Source organism: Tursiops truncatus, chromosome 1 (assembly GCF_011762595.2).
Source record: "Tursiops truncatus isolate mTurTru1 chromosome 1, mTurTru1.mat.Y, whole genome shotgun sequence".
Classification (NCBI taxonomy): Eukaryota; Metazoa; Chordata; class Mammalia; order Artiodactyla; family Delphinidae; genus Tursiops; species Tursiops truncatus.
Window position 1 is genome coordinate 32,566,497 of NC_047034.1, and position 17,749 is coordinate 32,584,245.

General features: G+C 47.7%; 1 protein-coding gene across 6 annotated transcripts in view; it reads left to right on the forward strand.

Moving 5' to 3' along the window:
• The window catches only part of ATP2B4 (ATPase plasma membrane Ca2+ transporting 4), a 99,366-nt gene that overhangs the window by 37,657 nt on the left and 43,960 nt on the right, over nucleotides 1–17,749 (forward strand). For all 6 annotated transcript variants that reach the window (XM_033852135.2, XM_073801958.1, XM_073801961.1 and 3 more), the window contains exons 2-3: nucleotides 5,504–6,165; nucleotides 17,476–17,673. In XM_033852135.2, the coding sequence (XP_033708026.1) occupies nucleotides 5,973–6,165; nucleotides 17,476–17,673 (391 nt within the window). In that variant the 5' untranslated portion in view covers nucleotides 5,504–5,972. The remainder of the gene's footprint in view (nucleotides 1–5,503; nucleotides 6,166–17,475; nucleotides 17,674–17,749) is intronic.

Consider the following 17,749-nt stretch of genomic DNA (forward strand, 5'->3'; position numbering starts at 1 on the left):
GTGGCTTCAAGGATGAGGGGAAACTCTGGACCCCTGAGACCCAGGGGTTGAGAGCAAGACATTTTCTCCAGATGGATGCTTTGATTCTAGCACTGCATTTCTGCTGCTGGGTTGAAGAAGACACTCTCAGGGTAGCAGACTTGGGGAGGGGGAGGGTAAGGGAGGGACCCTCATGTATACCACCTCCTAACCAGCAAGTGATGTTTTCTCTTTAGGAAGGGAGTACCCACCAGAACCCAAATCCTAGGGACTGGCTGAGAATTAGCATCAAGTTCCAAGACCAGGACCAGAAGCACAGGCTACCGTATGCCATGCTGAGGCGTGGTTTGGGGCCTCAGCCCTCACTTGGCTTCCTGGCACCAGCATGGCTATTACTGATGAAGACAGGTGGTGCCGCCCACTACCTGAACTTTAGCCAACATCCTCTGCCTCTGACCTTCTTCCCATATGCCTCCAAAGGGCCTCAGTAGACTGAAGGAGGGTATGTGCGCAGGTCTGCTCTGCAAGTCAGCAGGCATTAGGGGAGCAATTAGGGCAGGGCGGGCATGGGGAGGGAAAGAGTACCTGGAACCACGATGAGGATGGCTGCTACACCCAAGTGGTGGGAACTAGCGCAGGTGGGCTAGACTCTGGGTTATGGGAATAAGGGGCCTGTAATGAGGAGGGAGCAGAGCAGCCTTCGTGTAGAATTTAGACTTTCAGAGAGAAGGGCCAACCAGGGATGTTTTCGCGCTGGGCAGCCTGCCATGTTCAGGTGCTTGCCAGCTTTCTTGAAAGCCCCTCTAAGAGGTATGACAGTGCCGAGAAAAGGAGTGAAGCTTAAGACACTGTAGGTAATGGCCGAGGAACTGCCCCCACTGGAGAAAGGAGGGAGAGAATCTAGAGCCAGGGCTCTCTGTGCCTCTCCCCAGTCCCTACAGGCTGCAAGGCCCTGGGTGCGAGAAGAGGAGTGGAGGGAGCCCTCAGCCCCACTCCTTCAGTCTCTAGGTGGGAACTGGATATACTTGGAATCATGCCAATCCAGAGCTAAGGGCATTCTGGCTGGGGGGATACGTATGTGTGGGGGTGGGGATGGAGTGGGGAGTGTCTGCCCCTCACAAGCTGTAGCTCTACCCCTACGCCTGCCCTGATGTGTTGTAGAGGCTTCAGGGGTTGTGGGCCAGGGACAGATAGATAGGTTTATATGGGCCTTCTGATCAAGCTGTACGAAGTAAACCTGTAGCTTTTTTTTCATTTTTCTTACAGGATTGTCCTTGTACTTGAGGCAGGGTGGCTTTGGATTCAGACTAAGACACAAATCCTGGTTCTCTGAATCTCTATTTCCCTGCTATAAAATGGGGTGCCCTCCTTATAGAGCTGTTAGTGAAGATTCAGTGAAACAATATGTGGAATAATGATAAATAACTACTATGTATGGACCAACCACTACATATCAGCTGCTATGCTAGGCTGCTGCCTATACACTACACCGTGTGTGCGCATGTGTGTGAGTTTACATATATGATTTCTCTTGGGGAAGTGTGGGCTCGAAGCAGGTTTCATACTTCAGTTTGGTGCATTCTAAGGTGGGCCCAGCCTACTCCTGTGCCACCCACCTCCCCACCCGCACAAGGTCTTCCCTCCCTGGACTGACGCTCCAAACACAGCATCTCTGAGTGCTACCAACTCACTTCTGAGCAGAGGCTCCCAGCCCAGCGAAGAGGGCAGGGCATGAGAGTCCACTCCACTGGACAGCCCCTGCCTGCAGCCCGGAAGCCAGAGTTGAGCGTAGCTACTTATTATTCCAGGCAAGTCTGGCTGCAGTGCTGCACCAGCCTGAAGCCCTAGGCCCCTGGCCCCTCCTGTTTCCTTTCTCCTCTTTCCATTCATACTTCACTTCCCAGGCATCACGCCAGATTCAATAGGAGCCTTTGGCAGGGGAGATTCAGGGGGTGGGTTCCTTTCAGATTCTCAGAATACCCTACTCCCTACATAGGGAGTTACCCTTTTTCCTCATAGCCTGGGGATGCACCCCAGGAAAGTTAAGAGTAAGGGATTTCTTGACAAAATTGGAGGAAACAGTGTCTGACTATTGTTTGTGGTTTGGTGACTTAAGGCATGAGGTTTTTGTCTCCGGCAGCTCCTCAGTTTAGAACTTGCTAGGGAGCTTAGCTGCATATTGAGTCATCAGGAAATATAGGATGGTCTGCTTCTCAGGCATGTGTAGGAACAGGAGGGGGTCTCTTTCACCCTCATTGCCTGGGATGTGATGTAGTTGATTCTGAAAGAGAAAGAGCAAGGGTAAGAGTCAGCATTTCCTCTAAGCGGTTATGTGTATTCTCTGTATCCCAAAGCTGCCTACTTTTTAAAGGACTTATATTTGTCAGAAAATGGGGAGGTCCAGACTTGAGGGAAGGAGCAAGTATAACAAAAAGAGGACCAGGCAGTCAAGGCCACTGACTTGCCAAAGAACAAGTCACCTTTTATGTCTTTGGACCTCAGTGTCTTCATCTGTAAGGTGGGAGTCACAGCTGTCCTGCCTAAAATTGATATGACAGTCCTTTTACATGTCACTGCAAGGTGTAGAACAGATGTTACAGAACTTTAGGAGGAAAAAAATTAAAATGATTTCATGATCATATAAGTAGTATGACTTCTTGCCCCCGCAGGAAGGGATGAGAGTTTGCTCTTCCATCCCATCATCATTAAGCTGGCAAAACGCTAGAAACGGGGAGTGAGAACATACCTCACCCAGGAGGCCCTGAGCCGAATGACTAATCCTGACCTGACAAGAGGTGGTACCTCCCTGGCATCTGAGCACTGCATCTGAGGCTGAGCCTGTGTGAGCATTTACGTACTATTCTTTGCCAGTTGCCTAATAAGGTTAGGGGCTAGGCAAGCCCAGCCGTTGCGGAGAGCTCTTATTCTAGGAGCTCAGAGAGGAGTATCGGCACCAGCTCTGCCTCTGGATTCCGGAAGAACTTTCGCGGAGAGCCCAACTTGAGAAAGGGTCCCGAATGGGCACCGTCCCTGTGACTTTGTGCCAGCAGCTCAGTGCTTGACCTACATGTGTGTCTCTAGAGCAACCCGAAGCAGACAAACCTCATTCTTTTCTACTTGTCCCATGTGTTCTAATCTTAAGTGACCTTTTCTCATTGGTTGTCTGTGTGAGTGGAAGAATCTCTCCTCTTTGATCTCTTCAGACTGCCCCTACTTCTCTGGAGATCCAAGGCCGCATTGCCTAGTGGTTATAGCAAATGGTTATAACCTAGCTAATGGTTACTGCTAATGAAGCTGCCTTGGAATTTTCCATTCTTTTGGGGGTGTGGGAGTTCCCCCTGGCAAGGAAAGATGGAGGGGCACATGGAAATTATTGCTCTTCTGCTTAAAGGGCTAGATAAAAAAAGTTCACTAAGATCAAATTAAGCTTTTTTCATCACTTGAGTGTCCTATACTGGACACTGGTCATCTTTCATCTAAGATTTCAAAGCACTATTTCTATTTATAATCCCTTCCCTTTATCACTTTCTTAGGATGGTGTGAAAAGGTAGGGCTGATTCTTCCCCCAGATAAAGATGGGAGGAGCTGAGCCCTAAGAAAACTGAGCACTAAGAAGGCCAAGTGACTTGCCAAGGGGTACCTGGGAAGATGGTGAATCTGGTTCTGAATCTACTACTGGTTATTCAACCAAAAGAATTAGCTGAATGCCCGCTCTGTGCAGGTGCTTATCTAGGCACTGGAGAGAAAGCAGTGAAGAAGACACGTGAAAAATCTCTGCCTTCATAGAACAAACACGGCAGTGGGTAGAGAGTAAAAAAGAGTAAAATCTTCTGATTTCCAGTTAAGCTCTCAATCAGCACTGTCCTCAACATCCTCTTGAAAGGTTAAGGGGTTCAACTTAAGGGTCAGCTGGGCTTCTTGCTGCTATAGCCCTTCCCACTGCTTCCAGACTTGGAGAAGAAGGTGAACTGGAGAGAAAAGTCTGTGGTACTGCCTATCCCTATGCCAGTATGATTGAAGAGAGTTTGACACTCTGCCTCAGGTTCTCTCCAGACCTCCTTGTTCCCCAGGATTCTCTGATGACATCTAAAAAGAAAGGGAATATGATGTTTAAAAAACAATAGCAACAACAACAAAACAAAACCCTGCTTGCGTAACCCTTTGTAAGTCAGAGTAGCTCTAAAAATTTATAGTAGAAGGAGGAGGCAGAGGGCAGACTGGGAGAGGGAGGGGTTTAACCACCTCCATCCCCGTGGAACCTGCCAAGGACAGGATTGATCACAATTAGCGGGAACTTTGGCCACGTGTGATTTTTGGAAAATTAATTGATAAAAGAGTCAAGTCCTTATCTGATGGTCCTTGTGCTCCCTCGTTCACCTTCTAGAAGCAAGGATGTCATCCATTTATTAGAGAGGGGCTGGGCCCCCGGTGTTCGGGTGCTGTGTTCAAGAAGAGCCCCTTCACATTTAAATAGCCAATGTGTGGCAGTCCTCCTGCAAGCCACACAGCAGCCCCTTTCTGACGCTGAGAACGGGGCTCAGGATAAGACTTTTCACCTTCATCCTCCCTGTTCTCACCTGTACATACTCCTGACCCTCTCTCCCTAGTGAGCACGTGTAAGAGGTAACACATGCCTTCCTGAGGGGAGAAATGCTGGTTAGAGACCCTCTGGTGTCACTCATACGCAGACTAACTTTGCTCCCCTACTCACCTTGTGGCCCTAGGCTCTATCTGAATCAGTAGCTGTCGTATTCCTGCCACCCCAGAGGAACTTTAACACTCATAGGCTTCAAACTCACTATCTTCCCTCCTCAGAGGTCCTTCTGTCCCCTTTATGTAAAAAGGTTCCACCCTGTATCGCCTACTGACAGAGCATTTTACTCATCCTTTCCCCCCAAAAGCTTTTTGGAGCAGTGGGGGGCTTAGCTCCTGATCTATTGACACCTGCGGCATCCTGAGGAATTTCTATACAGCATCAGGCTGAGTATTCTGAGGGGCTGCAGAGGATTGGGCATCTTCTACCAGGCTGTCCTCCTGGTTTGTAAATGTGTGTGTTAGGAGTAGGGGAGGGTGCAAGGTATGGGGGAGGGTGGCAGACTGGCAGGCCACCCTCCAGATCACTCTGGTCTGGACTCCTTTTCTGACCTCTTCTCACCTCTTAGAAGTAAGGTCAGACTAAAAGATTCTATAGCAGGTCCCTCAAATAGACAGGGAGTGCATTAGAACAATTAGAGGTCATAACCTTTTATTTCCAAGTTTCTGAAGTTGCAGGATTTGTGTTACGTGGTTTGGAAGAGGTGAGGTATGAAGACTGGGGTATATCTGAAATTATTGGAGTCTACAGGCTGCTGGGGCCTCCCAGGGAGGAAGGGGCCTCAGCTCAGGCCTCAGCTATCAGTTCAGCTCAGACATCAACTGTCACCTAAACCCTGTGCTAGAATGAGTACGTCTTGCCCTTGCAGATGCTGGATCTCCATGCTGCTCTAATTGTTTCTTTTTGTCTATCTTTGAATCTTTATTCCAGAGATCCTGTTGTCATCGGTATCCAGGGAACCCTCCTCTTCCTCCTCCTCCTGCCACCTCTCTACCACTGCAGTCGCTGGTTGTTGCTAAGATTGCCTCCATGGTAACATGCACATCCTGTTTACACCTCCATCTGTGCAAGTTGGTCTAAGCTAGGAACCTACCTACCCTGGACAACCACTTCCATCACCACCTGGGGACACCAATCATCGTGACACGTGGTCCAGTTCCACTCAGTTCCCCCATCCTCTTCCTCCTCCTACTGCCAAGCTTCATACCCAGAAAAGGATCTGGACTACGGGTTGCTACTCTGAAGCTTATTGCACAAGATATAGTCAATCTATTTCCCGTCTGGGCTCCCAGTGAAGCAAAAAGTAAGAAGAAGTGAGGCAGAGAGGCAAGAGACCCTGATCAGTGGAAGGGAAATTTCACATTTTCTCTGGTTGAGGGGCTTGGTAACAGCAGGCAAAATGACAAACCCAACAGAACACGCCTTGCCAGCCAACTCGATAATTGAGAGCCATGAAGGGGAATTTGGCTGCACGGTAATGGACCTGAGGAAGCTTATGGAGCTGCGTTCAGCTGATGCAATAAACCAGATCAATGTCCACTATGGAGGAGTAATGAATCTCTGCAGTAGACTGAAAACCAACCCGGTGGAAGGTAAAGGCCGTACCAGGGGTGGGGGATCGGAGGAAGGTGGCTAGTGTTAAAATATATTATTTTCCCAACTTCTAGAGAAGGAACATTTCTGGAGACCTTGCTGGTATATCTGTGTCTGGTGGGTAAAGTATAGTATCTGAAGCGCTGGAAGGAGGTGCGACTATGGAGAGAAATGTCATTTCTTTCCCAGAGATGATGTTGAGTGACTGTGGTATTCTCTGAAGATCATTCTTTCCTCCTTTTTCTGTATCAATGTACAGAAGGCAGAAGATCTCTATTTTATAAGTGTTTATGTTAGAGATGCTTTTATCAGTAATCAAGTCCCTTATTCTATATCAGTCTTTGATTGCAAAGGTTGAAGATAAAATTCTTCCCTACACTGATCTTACAGTGTAATATGAAGAAAAGTGGGTGAGTCTATCTACCTAATGTAGCACTTCTCTATGGTACACAGTTACAAACGGGATGGTAAGTCATAACATAGAGAGTTGTACCCACCATATCTTTGGATTACTCACTCTGTTTTCTTTCAGGGAATTATTGATGACTTTTTCAACCCTGTCCTATGCACTTTTAGTATAATTGTTCATAATCTATTCTTAAAAGAAAATGAGGGCTTCCCTGGTGGCGCAGTGGTTGAGAGTCCGCCTGCCGATGCGTGGGACACGGATTCATGCCCTGGTCCAGGAGGATCCCACATGCTGTGGAGCGGCTGGGCCCGTGAGCCATGGCCGCTGAGCCTGCGCGTCCGGAGCCTGTGCTCCGCAACGGGAGAGGCCACAGCAGTGAGAGGCCCGTGTACCGCAAAAAAAAAAAATTACTTCTACCATTTACTAGCTGAATAGCATTGAACAGTTTGCTCAGCCTCCCTAAATAAACATCATTTTCTTCTTTGAAAATGATGTTAGTACCTAGGCTGCAGAGTTATTGGAATTAAATAATGTAATGTTGTATACAATGCCTACACTTATAATGGGTGTTCAATAAATTAGTCGTCTCACATTAAAATGGAGTCCACGTGTCTGAAGATATTTGCCAGAATATGAGTGCCTATGGAGTGCAATGTGTTTTTACATCTGGAGAGGCTGCTGCAGTCTACTTGCAACCACTGTCCATTTTCTCCATTCACCTGTTGATGTCAAAAAGCCTGGTTAAGATGGCAGTGTTTAGTTGCTTTCATGTGGCTTAGCAAAGGCCTTCTGTTTAGTATCTAATGACTGCCCTTTGGATAATGCCTACTTCTTGTCAGCTAGATTTCTTTATTCTGCCACTTTCACAGTAGCACTGACCTTAAAGAGAGGGTATTCTTATTATGTTTAACTGAGATACTGCAATACTTTTGAAACATTCATCAGAATTTAAGCAGGATCTTTCTTTTTCCCTTCCTCTTCTGTTCTTATCCCTTGGGTCAGTTGTTTCTCTCACAAAGTGAAACTCAGAAGTCCAAATAAGCTGGAACCTAAGAAACTCCTAAGAGCCGGGTCCAGACTTTCCTCCCGATTTTCCAAACCCTTTCTCATAGCTGTTATTGTTAACTTCCTGATTCCCAGAGAGCTTCCATTCCCAAAGGCCAGCATATATATTGTACTTTAATCTCAACATCAGATATCAAATGCTTAGATTCTTTCCCAGTCCTGGTTTCAGACCTGTAGTTGAAAGTCACCCTTCTGATGTCAGGTGCCTCTGTCGCTACAAACCCTGGCCATGCCTATATCCCAGTACCCCTACCTTTGTCACAGTTGTCCACTGCCATTCTCCTCCTTCCTTAGATCACAAATATGTATCCTGATTTATTTCATTACGACTTACCCATAGGGCCGGTCCTGGAGCTGGGGAGGCAGGGTGTCAGAAAATAACTTTTCCGTGAGTAATTTCTAGCCCCCAGTGCCAACAGTGACCCCCTCATATGTGAGAAGAGTAAAGGGATGGGAAAAGGAGACACAGAAGAGCTATGACACAGGAGTCTCTCCCCAGACGGGGGTGGTGCTGAGCGGTTTGGTTGGACAGGCTGAGAAAAGAGCATCAATATCCAGGTGCCATAAAAAAACAGCCTGTTCACAGAAGACTGCTCTGAGGTGCCTGACAGCCTAGCATAGCTGTGCGAGGCCCCTGCAGGCTAATAATAAGAATAAAGAAATTTTCCCGGTGTTAGAATTCTGCTGATTGGAAACCAAGGTGAAGTAAGATAGGGGAGATTGGTTCCTAGAATATGACTCTTCCCCTTTATTTTCTGTTGGATTGATAGTATCTTTAGTATAGATTGGTAGATTGTTTTATTCTTTTTAACTTTTTTTTTTTTTTTTTTGCGGTATGTGAGCCTCTCACTGCTGTGGCCTCTCCCGTTGTGGAGCACAGGCTCCGGACGCGCAGCCTCCACGGCATGTGGGATCTTCCTGGACTGGGGCACAAGCCCGTGTCCCCTGCATCGGCAGGCGGACCCCCAACCACTGCGCCACCAGGGAAGCCCGGTAGATTATTTTAAACCATAGCTACTAAAGGGTCTTATGGAACTTGGAGTTTATAACATTTCAAACACTAACATGTTTTTTTTATTCTGTCTCACTCGCTCGCTCGCTCTTGCTCATAACAGACCAAAAGGTTTAAATGACTTGCCTAAAGTCTTACCACAGGGGAGAACTCGATGGAATAATTCATGTTTTCTGAATCACAGTCCATTAATGTTCTGCTGCCCCTTTGGCTAGAGCAGCAGCATGGAGAATCTCAGAATCACAGATAATTTTACAGTTTGTTTTGTATTCCAATGCCTGATAAAATGTCTAACCATGACCCAATGCTAATGTGAGTTTAATGTTGGCTTGCGTTCCTTGAGTACAATGGCTAGTTGGAACAAGAGGAGATGCCCCAGTGGCCAAGAGTTGGTTACATTCGAGATGACGTGGAGGTGCTCAGCCTCCATGGCATTCAGCAACGACCAGACACAAGGCTGAGTGTGAGCAAAAAAGGGAAGGAAAGTTGGGGAAACGAAAAGTGGTGGGGGAGACGTGAAAGACGACACATGCTTTCATCTAGGCCACTACAGAGTTCAGCCTTCATGGCCATGTTAAAGAAAGGCAAAGAGGCAGAGGTGAGGCTCTAGTTCCTGGATAAGCGGTGGCTGTGTTGCCTGAGGTTTACCAGTAGGGAAAACCTGAGCATTTTGCGCCAATGGAATCTGTTTAGTTTGCTTGCTTCTTTCCTCATTCCAATTTCTTTATCCCCCCTCTTTCTATTGCCTCTTCTTTCCCCATTACATCCCAACCCCAGCCAATCTCTCCAATCCCCAGAGAGCTGAGCATTTTGGGTGCTACCCCCTAGAAGATAGCCTTTTATCTTCTGATCAGTTTTCCATGCCATCTCCTGGCTTCCAAGAGCAAGAGAAACCTTTGTGAATCTGGAATGAGAATTACCTGTGGCTTAAGGGGAAGAAAGAAGAGGTATTTTTCCTTAGTCTCAGTCTCCCTTTGTGTGCAGGAAGCAGAGAGGATCCTAGTTGAGAGATTCTTTGGTCTAGATAGAAAGTTGTATGAATTCTTCTTCTCCATAGAACTTTTCCACATTGGTCCTCAGCTGTGTTACCCTTTTTAGGAGGAAGAATGATGTTTTCTGAGGAGGAGCTAGGCCAACGGTTAGGAGGGAGGTCTGGGCCCAGATGAGAAAGGGCAGAGAAGGGGAGCCTTGACTAAACAATGAGTCATTACCTGTGGACTTCTTTCGTAAAGCTAAAGACTATTTATGTTGAATTTGGATCTAGAAGAATGTTGGTGGGAATTTCTGTCTCATGTTCCCTCTGTACCCTGCTATTCCTTTCCGCCTCTGCAGAGTTGAGGGTGTGACAGTGGGATACAGAGGGTTTCTAATTTCTTTTCAACCACATTAAACAAATATTTAATGTCCGGCAGGTGCTGGGGACACAATGGTGAACACGACAGGCACAGTTCTTGCTTCCATAAAGCTTACAGGCAATAAGAGGATACACAAAAATTAAGGCAATTTCAGAAATATTGTCATAGTGCTATGATGGTATTATGGGAGCACACAGTACAGGGACCTAAGCTGAGGGGATTGTAGGGAAGGAAAAGGGGGCCTAGGAGTCAGAGGTAGGACTCCTCCATCGTGTGATTGCCTAGGGAAGCTCTGGCCTGGCCATGCTCTGTGGTAATTGCTACCACTTAGTAAATGTTCCTGGCATAAGATGCAAGCATCTTTGCCTTGCCTAATAACTGAGCACCTACTAGGTTTTGGGAGCTGAGATTCTTTGGGGAGTAAACAGCAGGAGGGGGAAAGAATCTGTTTTAAGACAGCGCAAACTTTGATTTTGGTTCATTAACTGCAGGATTTAGGTTAATATCTCCTGCCACCTTAAGTTCTCTGGGGTTTAGCTGTGTTCCTGTTGCCATGCCTTTTGAGGTCAGTGGCATGTTCTACCAAGAACTATCCATTTTCCCATAAGCTGGGACATACTGGGATTGGGCTCTTCCTCAGTGTAGGAGATTGAAATTTCCAGTAGCATTGTCAATCTGAAAGAAAATTGCACACGTAGCCCCAATAAATGTTCACCTACAGTACTTCTAACACTAATATTATTTACATAGTAGGATCTACAAGAAATAGAAATGGATGAAGTAATACAAAAAGTTCCAGTACCTTTCCCACGCTCTAACGGATGAATGCATGCCCCCCATTTAGAGACCACTGCTTTAGAGAATGTTGATGTTGCAGGGGATGTAAAGAAATGGGCAAGTGGATATGGAATGGAACGGATATGAGAAGAAGATGGGCAACTGGCTTCTCTGAGATTTTCCTCCCTATCTGTAGGGCTTATAGTCTGATTTAGAAAATAGACTTTTAGGAGTCCATCAATTTCAACTTAGAAGCATGGCCAAGCTACCTCTCTTTCCTCATGCCCTCTGCCCCATAGCCATCACCTGGAAGATGCCAAATAAATTATTCTAAAAACAATTCATGTGGGCATGACTGCTGAGAATAACAATCTGTGGTCCTCTCTGCCTATCACACTTTGGGCAGACATATTAAGTTTAAGGTATGACAGAGACTCATGCCAAAAGAATATCTTAGAGGGAGGAGAAGGGTTAGAGATGGGCAAACCAGCTCAAACAGCCAGAGAGCAGCTACACTGTGATGTGAGTAGCTGTGAAATATTTAGTACTTGGCAGAGGGGTGGGAAAGGTTTTCACAAAACCTGGGGGAAGCAGCATCAACAGTGGGATGGTAGATGATTGAGAAAGACAGGAGAGAAAAAGTGCCCTCCCTTAGTCCCTCCTCCCCCTGCAGGGAATTCCACGTTGCATCCTGGGAGTTCCCTGTCTGGTTTGAGTTATATGCCTAGGGCTGAATTAGGCCAACCATGCGTGACAGCTATGGGCCTGCTCTTTCCCAGGCCAACCCCAGGCTCTGTGAATTCTTTTCTATCCAGCTCCTCCTTGCCCGAAGCAAAAAGTGTTGTTTTGCTTTAAACCTTCTTGTCAGTGCCTTGCACTGGACCATCAGCTAGGGGAAGGAAGAAAGATAGCATCCCCTCCTTGGCTGGGGCAGATGTTGCATCCACCCTTGGAAGTGGAGCTTTCGCTCTCTGTATTTAGCTCTGAGGTGTGAGTACTGGGGGGTGTGACACCGCAGGGGAGTGTGTGCGTGCAGCGTGGGAGAGGGCGGCCGAGCAGAGGGTGAGGAGGGCGCTCTGGGGAGCTGTCTCTTCTCTATGCCAGAGTTGGAGTGTTCACAAAAGGCATACAGCAGAGGGCCAGATGGGGGAGACATTCCCTGAGGAAGCTGTCCACCTAGGGCAGGGCTTTAGGATTGCGAGTGAGAAAGGGGCATTCTTCTCTAAGTCCATCATCCTCTTGTTGTGACCTTAGGGAGACTGCCTTCTCTCTGGGGGCTGGAAGGCCAGCAGGTACGGAGCACATCTCCAAGCTGTGGGTGTGTTAAGCTAGAGATGCAGAAGCAGGGAAACTGCTCTGAATCCTCGGAGGAGTGGCAATGGGTTAGCAGCAGTAGCTGGCTGAAGCCTGTCAGTCCTTATGTTGATTTTAGGCTACTCTTCCCTCTTGCCCCCTAATCCAGGGTTTTTAAGGTAGGACTTGAAAGGTATTCTGATGTCTGTTCTTATATAAAATAGGATTGCCTTCAAATCAACCCAGAGAAACCTCTCCCTTATACTATCTTTGTAGGAGAAGATTCTGCTGTCCCATTGGCAAGGTATCATAACTCAGACAGCTGGGAAGTCCCTCATGATGTCTAACCTAGCCCCACCCTTTCTGGGCCTGGGCTGGCTCTGATAAGGGGTGCCTCTGCCAACAGTCCTCGGCCTCCTAGGGAAGCTGGCCCTGGCCCTTCCCTGCTGGAGCCAGGCCACTGAGGGCTGGGCCTCTGCTTCTCCGCCCAAGCCCTGGGTCCCCGCACAGGCTCATAGCAGACACAGATTTTCCACTGCTGTTTATTCCGTCTCCCGCCAGCCTGGGCAGGGCTGTGTAATTCCCCAGCGTGGGGTGGGGGCAATGACTTCACAGACTGACATTCTTGTCACCTCTCCTAGCTCATGTGTTAAGTCTGGTTCTTCGGGCCAGATGTATTCCCAATTTGGGTAGGATTTTCTCTCTTATGTTCTTGGGGACAAGGTTTCTTCTCATTTTCTTGATGTATTTTTAGGGGAAATCCTTTTCCAGTGTTTCCAGCATTTTCTCCCTGCCAAGTCTTCCTTCCCCTCTTCGGGAAGCAGTATATTTTAGAAGCAACTGTGGAGATAAGGGACTAAAACCCCCTCCTGGGCTGGACAAGTATTTATGTGAAATCACAGCTGCTGAGATCAAGGCCTGAGAGCCTCTTGGGGGCAGGAAGAATGGGAATGGAAAGCCCAAAATTGGGGATTGGCCGAGCTCCCAGTCCCACATGGCTTTCCTGGGCCATGCCACATGTCAGAGAGGATTCCCAAGGCTACTACGCTGACAGCCCCAAACTGCCCCTCCCTGCCACAGGGCATGCTGGGAACTTGGGCAGCCACTTGACTTCTTAAGGTAGCTATTGTAAGAGCGTAGGGTGACTTAAGGTGGAGCAGAGAGATGAGAGAAAATGGCAAAAGGGAAGTAAGTGTGTGACTTTGAGGGCATCTAAGTGAGAGCAAGGCCTGACCATTTTTGTTTTCCATAACCTGTCTTGTTTCATTTGCTTGGGTCCAAAAAAGGCCAGTAATGAACCTCTTATTGAATACAAAATTCATAGATTAGACTCTGACAGACCTGGTGTCACCATCCCTGAGGACGGGAAAAGATGGGACTAATTCACCCCCGTTGTAAAATAAAGAGTGGGAACGGGACTGATTTGCCTAGAGGTGTAGAGAAAAGCAGCATGTGGGCCTGCCCTGAGGTAAATAAAGGAGGGTGGGGGACCAACCATCCCTGTTTGCCTGGGGCTGAGGGGCCGTCCCAGGAGGCAGGAGCTCCAGTGCTAAAACCTGGAAAGCCCTAGACAAACCAGGACAAGTTAGTCACGCCAGAATGAAGCCTCAGCTGAGTGCGACTGCCTCCACACCCCAGCCCCACTGTGTGTAGGTTGGCATCCAGCTGCTTCCTGTAGAGCGGCATAGACTGCGGCGCACTTACTTGAGTAGTTAGAAAACCTCTCCAGGCCATAGTTTGCTTATATGTGAGGTGGGGTTAATAGCAGCTACTGCATAGGGCTTTGCAGTGTTTCGGTGAGAAGACACAAATGTGCCTGGTGAAGCATCTGGCACAATTGTAATCGCTTCAGTGTTCACAGTCTTATTTATTACTCATTCATGCAGTTCATTCAATAAATCTGTGTGCATACTGTGTGTCCAGCACTGTTCTAGACCTAAGGAACAAAGACAAAAATCCTGCCCTTGTGGAGGGGCATAGACAAACGTAGGATAAGTATATAATCTGTTCTGAGAGAAGACCTGTAGAGGGAAACGGTTAAGCAGGATAAGGGGATCAAATGTGCTAGGGGCAGAAAAGTCTGTGTTAAATACGGGGGTCAGGGTGGGCCTCACGAGGAAGGTGGCGTTTGTGCAAAGACCTGAAGGAGGTGAAAGGATGAGCCCTACCTAGTGAAGAGGAATCTGAGAAAGGAAACGTGTGCAGGGGCCCTGAAAAAGAAACGTGTCTAGTGCATGCAGAGAATGGCAGGAAGGCTAGCTTGATGGCATCTCAGTGAACAAGGGGAAAATGGTAGGAGTTAAGGGGTGGGGGGCTGGGGGCTCATAAAGGGGGCTTGGCTTATAGGCCATTGTAATGTCTTCTGTATCCAGTTTCATTCCAAGTAAAAGGCACCAGAGGATTCTGGGTAGATGAGTGTCATGGGTTGGGCTGTAAGAGATCATTCTGGAAAGAGAAGAGACTGAGAACAGAAAGGCAAGGGTGGAAGCAGCAGGCCAGTTAGACAGTCGCAGTGGTCCAGGCGAGAGATGACCGTGACTCAGACCAGGATGGCAGCTGTGGGACATGAGAAGTGAGGGAACCTTGGATATATTTTGAAGATAGAGCTGACAGATTCCCTGACTAAACGGTTATAGTGGATAAGAGGGAGAGAGAGAGAGAGGAGTCAAGGGTGATTATGAGGCATTAATATGAGAGCAGGGAGAGGCAGGGCTACCTCAGATGGGGTGCTTTTAGCGAGACTGTTCTTGTGGTGTTGACGCCATTTTGGCCTTCATTAGACTTATTGGGATGTCCCTTGATGATAACCTCTAATATCTGATGTCTTGATTTGCCCTCACCCTTGTTAAGGAGGGAATAACATATCCTCCCTTTACATTGTGAATCCTGCTTTCTTGAGAAACATCCTAGGTAGATTAACAAATTAGCAGAACTCCTATTTCCCTCCAGCAAGCCTGGCCGTCCAGCACAGCAGTTCCAAGTTGGCACAGACTTGCTATCTCAGGTCCCTGAGAGGAAGAACCAGCAAGGCCCTGTCCCCTGGCAACTCTGCCTCTGCCTGCCTGGGGGTCAAGATGCCCTGCCCAGAAACACTCCTTTCCCAGGCCCTGGATTTTCCTTCCTGCTGAGAACTGACTTCTCAGAGTGGTAGAGGCAGGGATTCTCTGGCAGGCAGCCCAGCTTGCTTCTAGTGCTTTGGTCAAACCCGCTCCCCTGCAGAGCTCTGCTGTGCCTCTCAGCTTTCCAGCCAGGGTGGTGCTTTTGGGCCCAAGGACGCAGGAGGCCCTGGATAAGAGCATCAGGCGCCACTTGCCCTGTTTCCCTCTCCTGAGCACTGGCAAGAGGAAGTGGTCTGCAGTCCTCACTCCACAATCGTGGGTGCCAGTTCACACCCTCACTTTACCTCCAGGCGGGGTCCCCAGGTAGATTTCAAGTACCTCTCCTGATGGTTTTTGTTTTTAGGGTGGAGAAATGGACCCCGCAAACAATACTCCCTTGAGTACCTATTTTTCCATTTTCAAAATCTTGCTCTGTCTTCCTTAGTTCTAACCCAAATCTCTCTCCTTGCCATTTAAAGTGACACTCTTGCATCCTATTCAGTGGAGATGGAGAATAGATGTCTGCCCTCCTGCTAAGCCCCCATTCCCCACCAGTGGAGTAGCCCTTCACGTTGACTAAAGTGTGAAGAAGTCCTCTGGCATCAGTATCCCCATTTTCTCCTTGCAGCTTCCGGTCATCTGCTTTTCTTGCACCTCTGTGTGAAGCTGGGTTAAGTGTCCCCATCCTTTGATTCTAACCCTCCTCAGCTGCTGATCTTTTTTCAAGACAAAGGTTGCCTCACCGTGACTGTGGGGATCCCACAGTATAGCCAACAATGTCCAGTGCCAAAACCAGGGCTAATTTGCTAATCAAGTTGTGTAAACAACTTGATAAATGTCACCTGGCATTAATTAAAGTTAGAAGCTGTCTCCTCTTCCCTTAAACTATAACACCCCTAGGGCCCAGGAGAAGGGCCTAAATATGAGGAAGACACTGGGAATAATTCTGCCTCACTCTTCTTCTCTCTGGCAACATGCCTGGACTATGTGTGCACACTCACACAGGTACGTAAGCACATGTGTGTTAGTGGGGGGCATGCTGATAATCAAGGACTGAGTACTACCTCAGTGGCTTCACCTTCATTGTTCTCTTTTTATTCAACCTGAATAATAGTGCTTCTCCTAGTACTTTGTCTAAGTAGTACTTCTCTTAGCACCTAGTACATCTCTAAGTACATAGTACTTAGCAGAACAATAGTGCCTCTTAGTGATGTGTGTGTGTCTATGCATGTATGCCTCTGTGTGTGACAGAAAAGGATGACTGTGTGCAAAAAGGGGATGCCCAAAGTTGGAGCCTCGAAGCCTCTACTCTGTTGATCTCCTGAAACCACTGAAACTTGGACAGGACAACTGGTTGGGCTCTGTCTCCTAGCCTCCTAGCATGACCTTGGGCAGATAGCTTATTCTTTCTTGCTTTTGTGTATGAGCCACTGGGTGGAAGCCAACTCTGTTTTTAGTTTTTATTTTTTTTAACATTTTATTTTATTTTTTAATTTTTGACTGTGTTGGGTCTTCATTGCTGCACACGGGCTTTCTCTAGTTGCGACAAGCAGGGGCTACTCTTCGTTGAAGTGCATGGGCTTCTCATTGCGGTGGCTTCTCTTGTTGCAGAGCATGGGCAGTAGGCGCGCGGGCTTCAGTAGTTGTGGTGCGTGGGCTCAGTAGTTGCAGTGTGCAGGCTGTAGGGTGCACGAGCTTCTGTAGTTGTGGCACGTGGGCTCAGTATTTGTGGCTCACGGGCTCTAGAGCACAGGCTCAGTAGTTGTGGTGCACGGGCTTAATTGCTCCACGGCATGTGGGATCTTCCCGGACCAGGGATCGAATGCATGTCCCCGGCATTGGCAGGCAGATTCTTAACCACTGTGCCACCAGGGAAGTCCCAGCTCTGTTTTTAAGTCATGAACAGCATTTACATGTTAATGTGAGAGGAAAGTTCTGTGTGAGTCTCAGGAAACATTTTAATGTTTGTGCTCTTAGAGCTGGAGCCTGGAGCAAACCCCATGAGGAAGAGATGAAGTTTTAGGTCTAGGTTAGCTTACCCTGGAGACCAAGAGGAGTGAGTGGCCCCTGTGACCAACTTGTCTTGGTTTGCCCCCATTTTTAGACTGAAAGTTTCACACCCCCTGAGTCTGAGCAAAAAGTCTGTCAGCCACAGAGACCAGTCACCCTAACTGGATCTCATACTTGGGCAGATCGGGAAGCAAGGTATCTTTTTTAAAGGGATCTTTTAACTGCTTTCTTCTGTCATTCATCTCTACCCCTTTTTTCTCGCTCATTTGCTCCACTCATGTCTTTTTCAGGCCTATCTGGAAACCCTGCAGATCTGGAGAAACGTAAACAACTATTTGGACAAAACTTGATTCCCCCCAAAAAGCCCAAGACCTTTTTAGAATTAGTGTGGGAAGCCCTTCAGGATGTCACACTCATCATCCTGGAGATCGCAGCCATCATCTCCCTGGTCCTGTCCTTCTATCGCCCCCCTGGGGAAGAAAATGAACGTGAGTATCTTGAACAGACCAGCATGACTCTGATCTGGGTTCTTTCCAGCGCCACCAAAAAGCACTTAGTATTCAT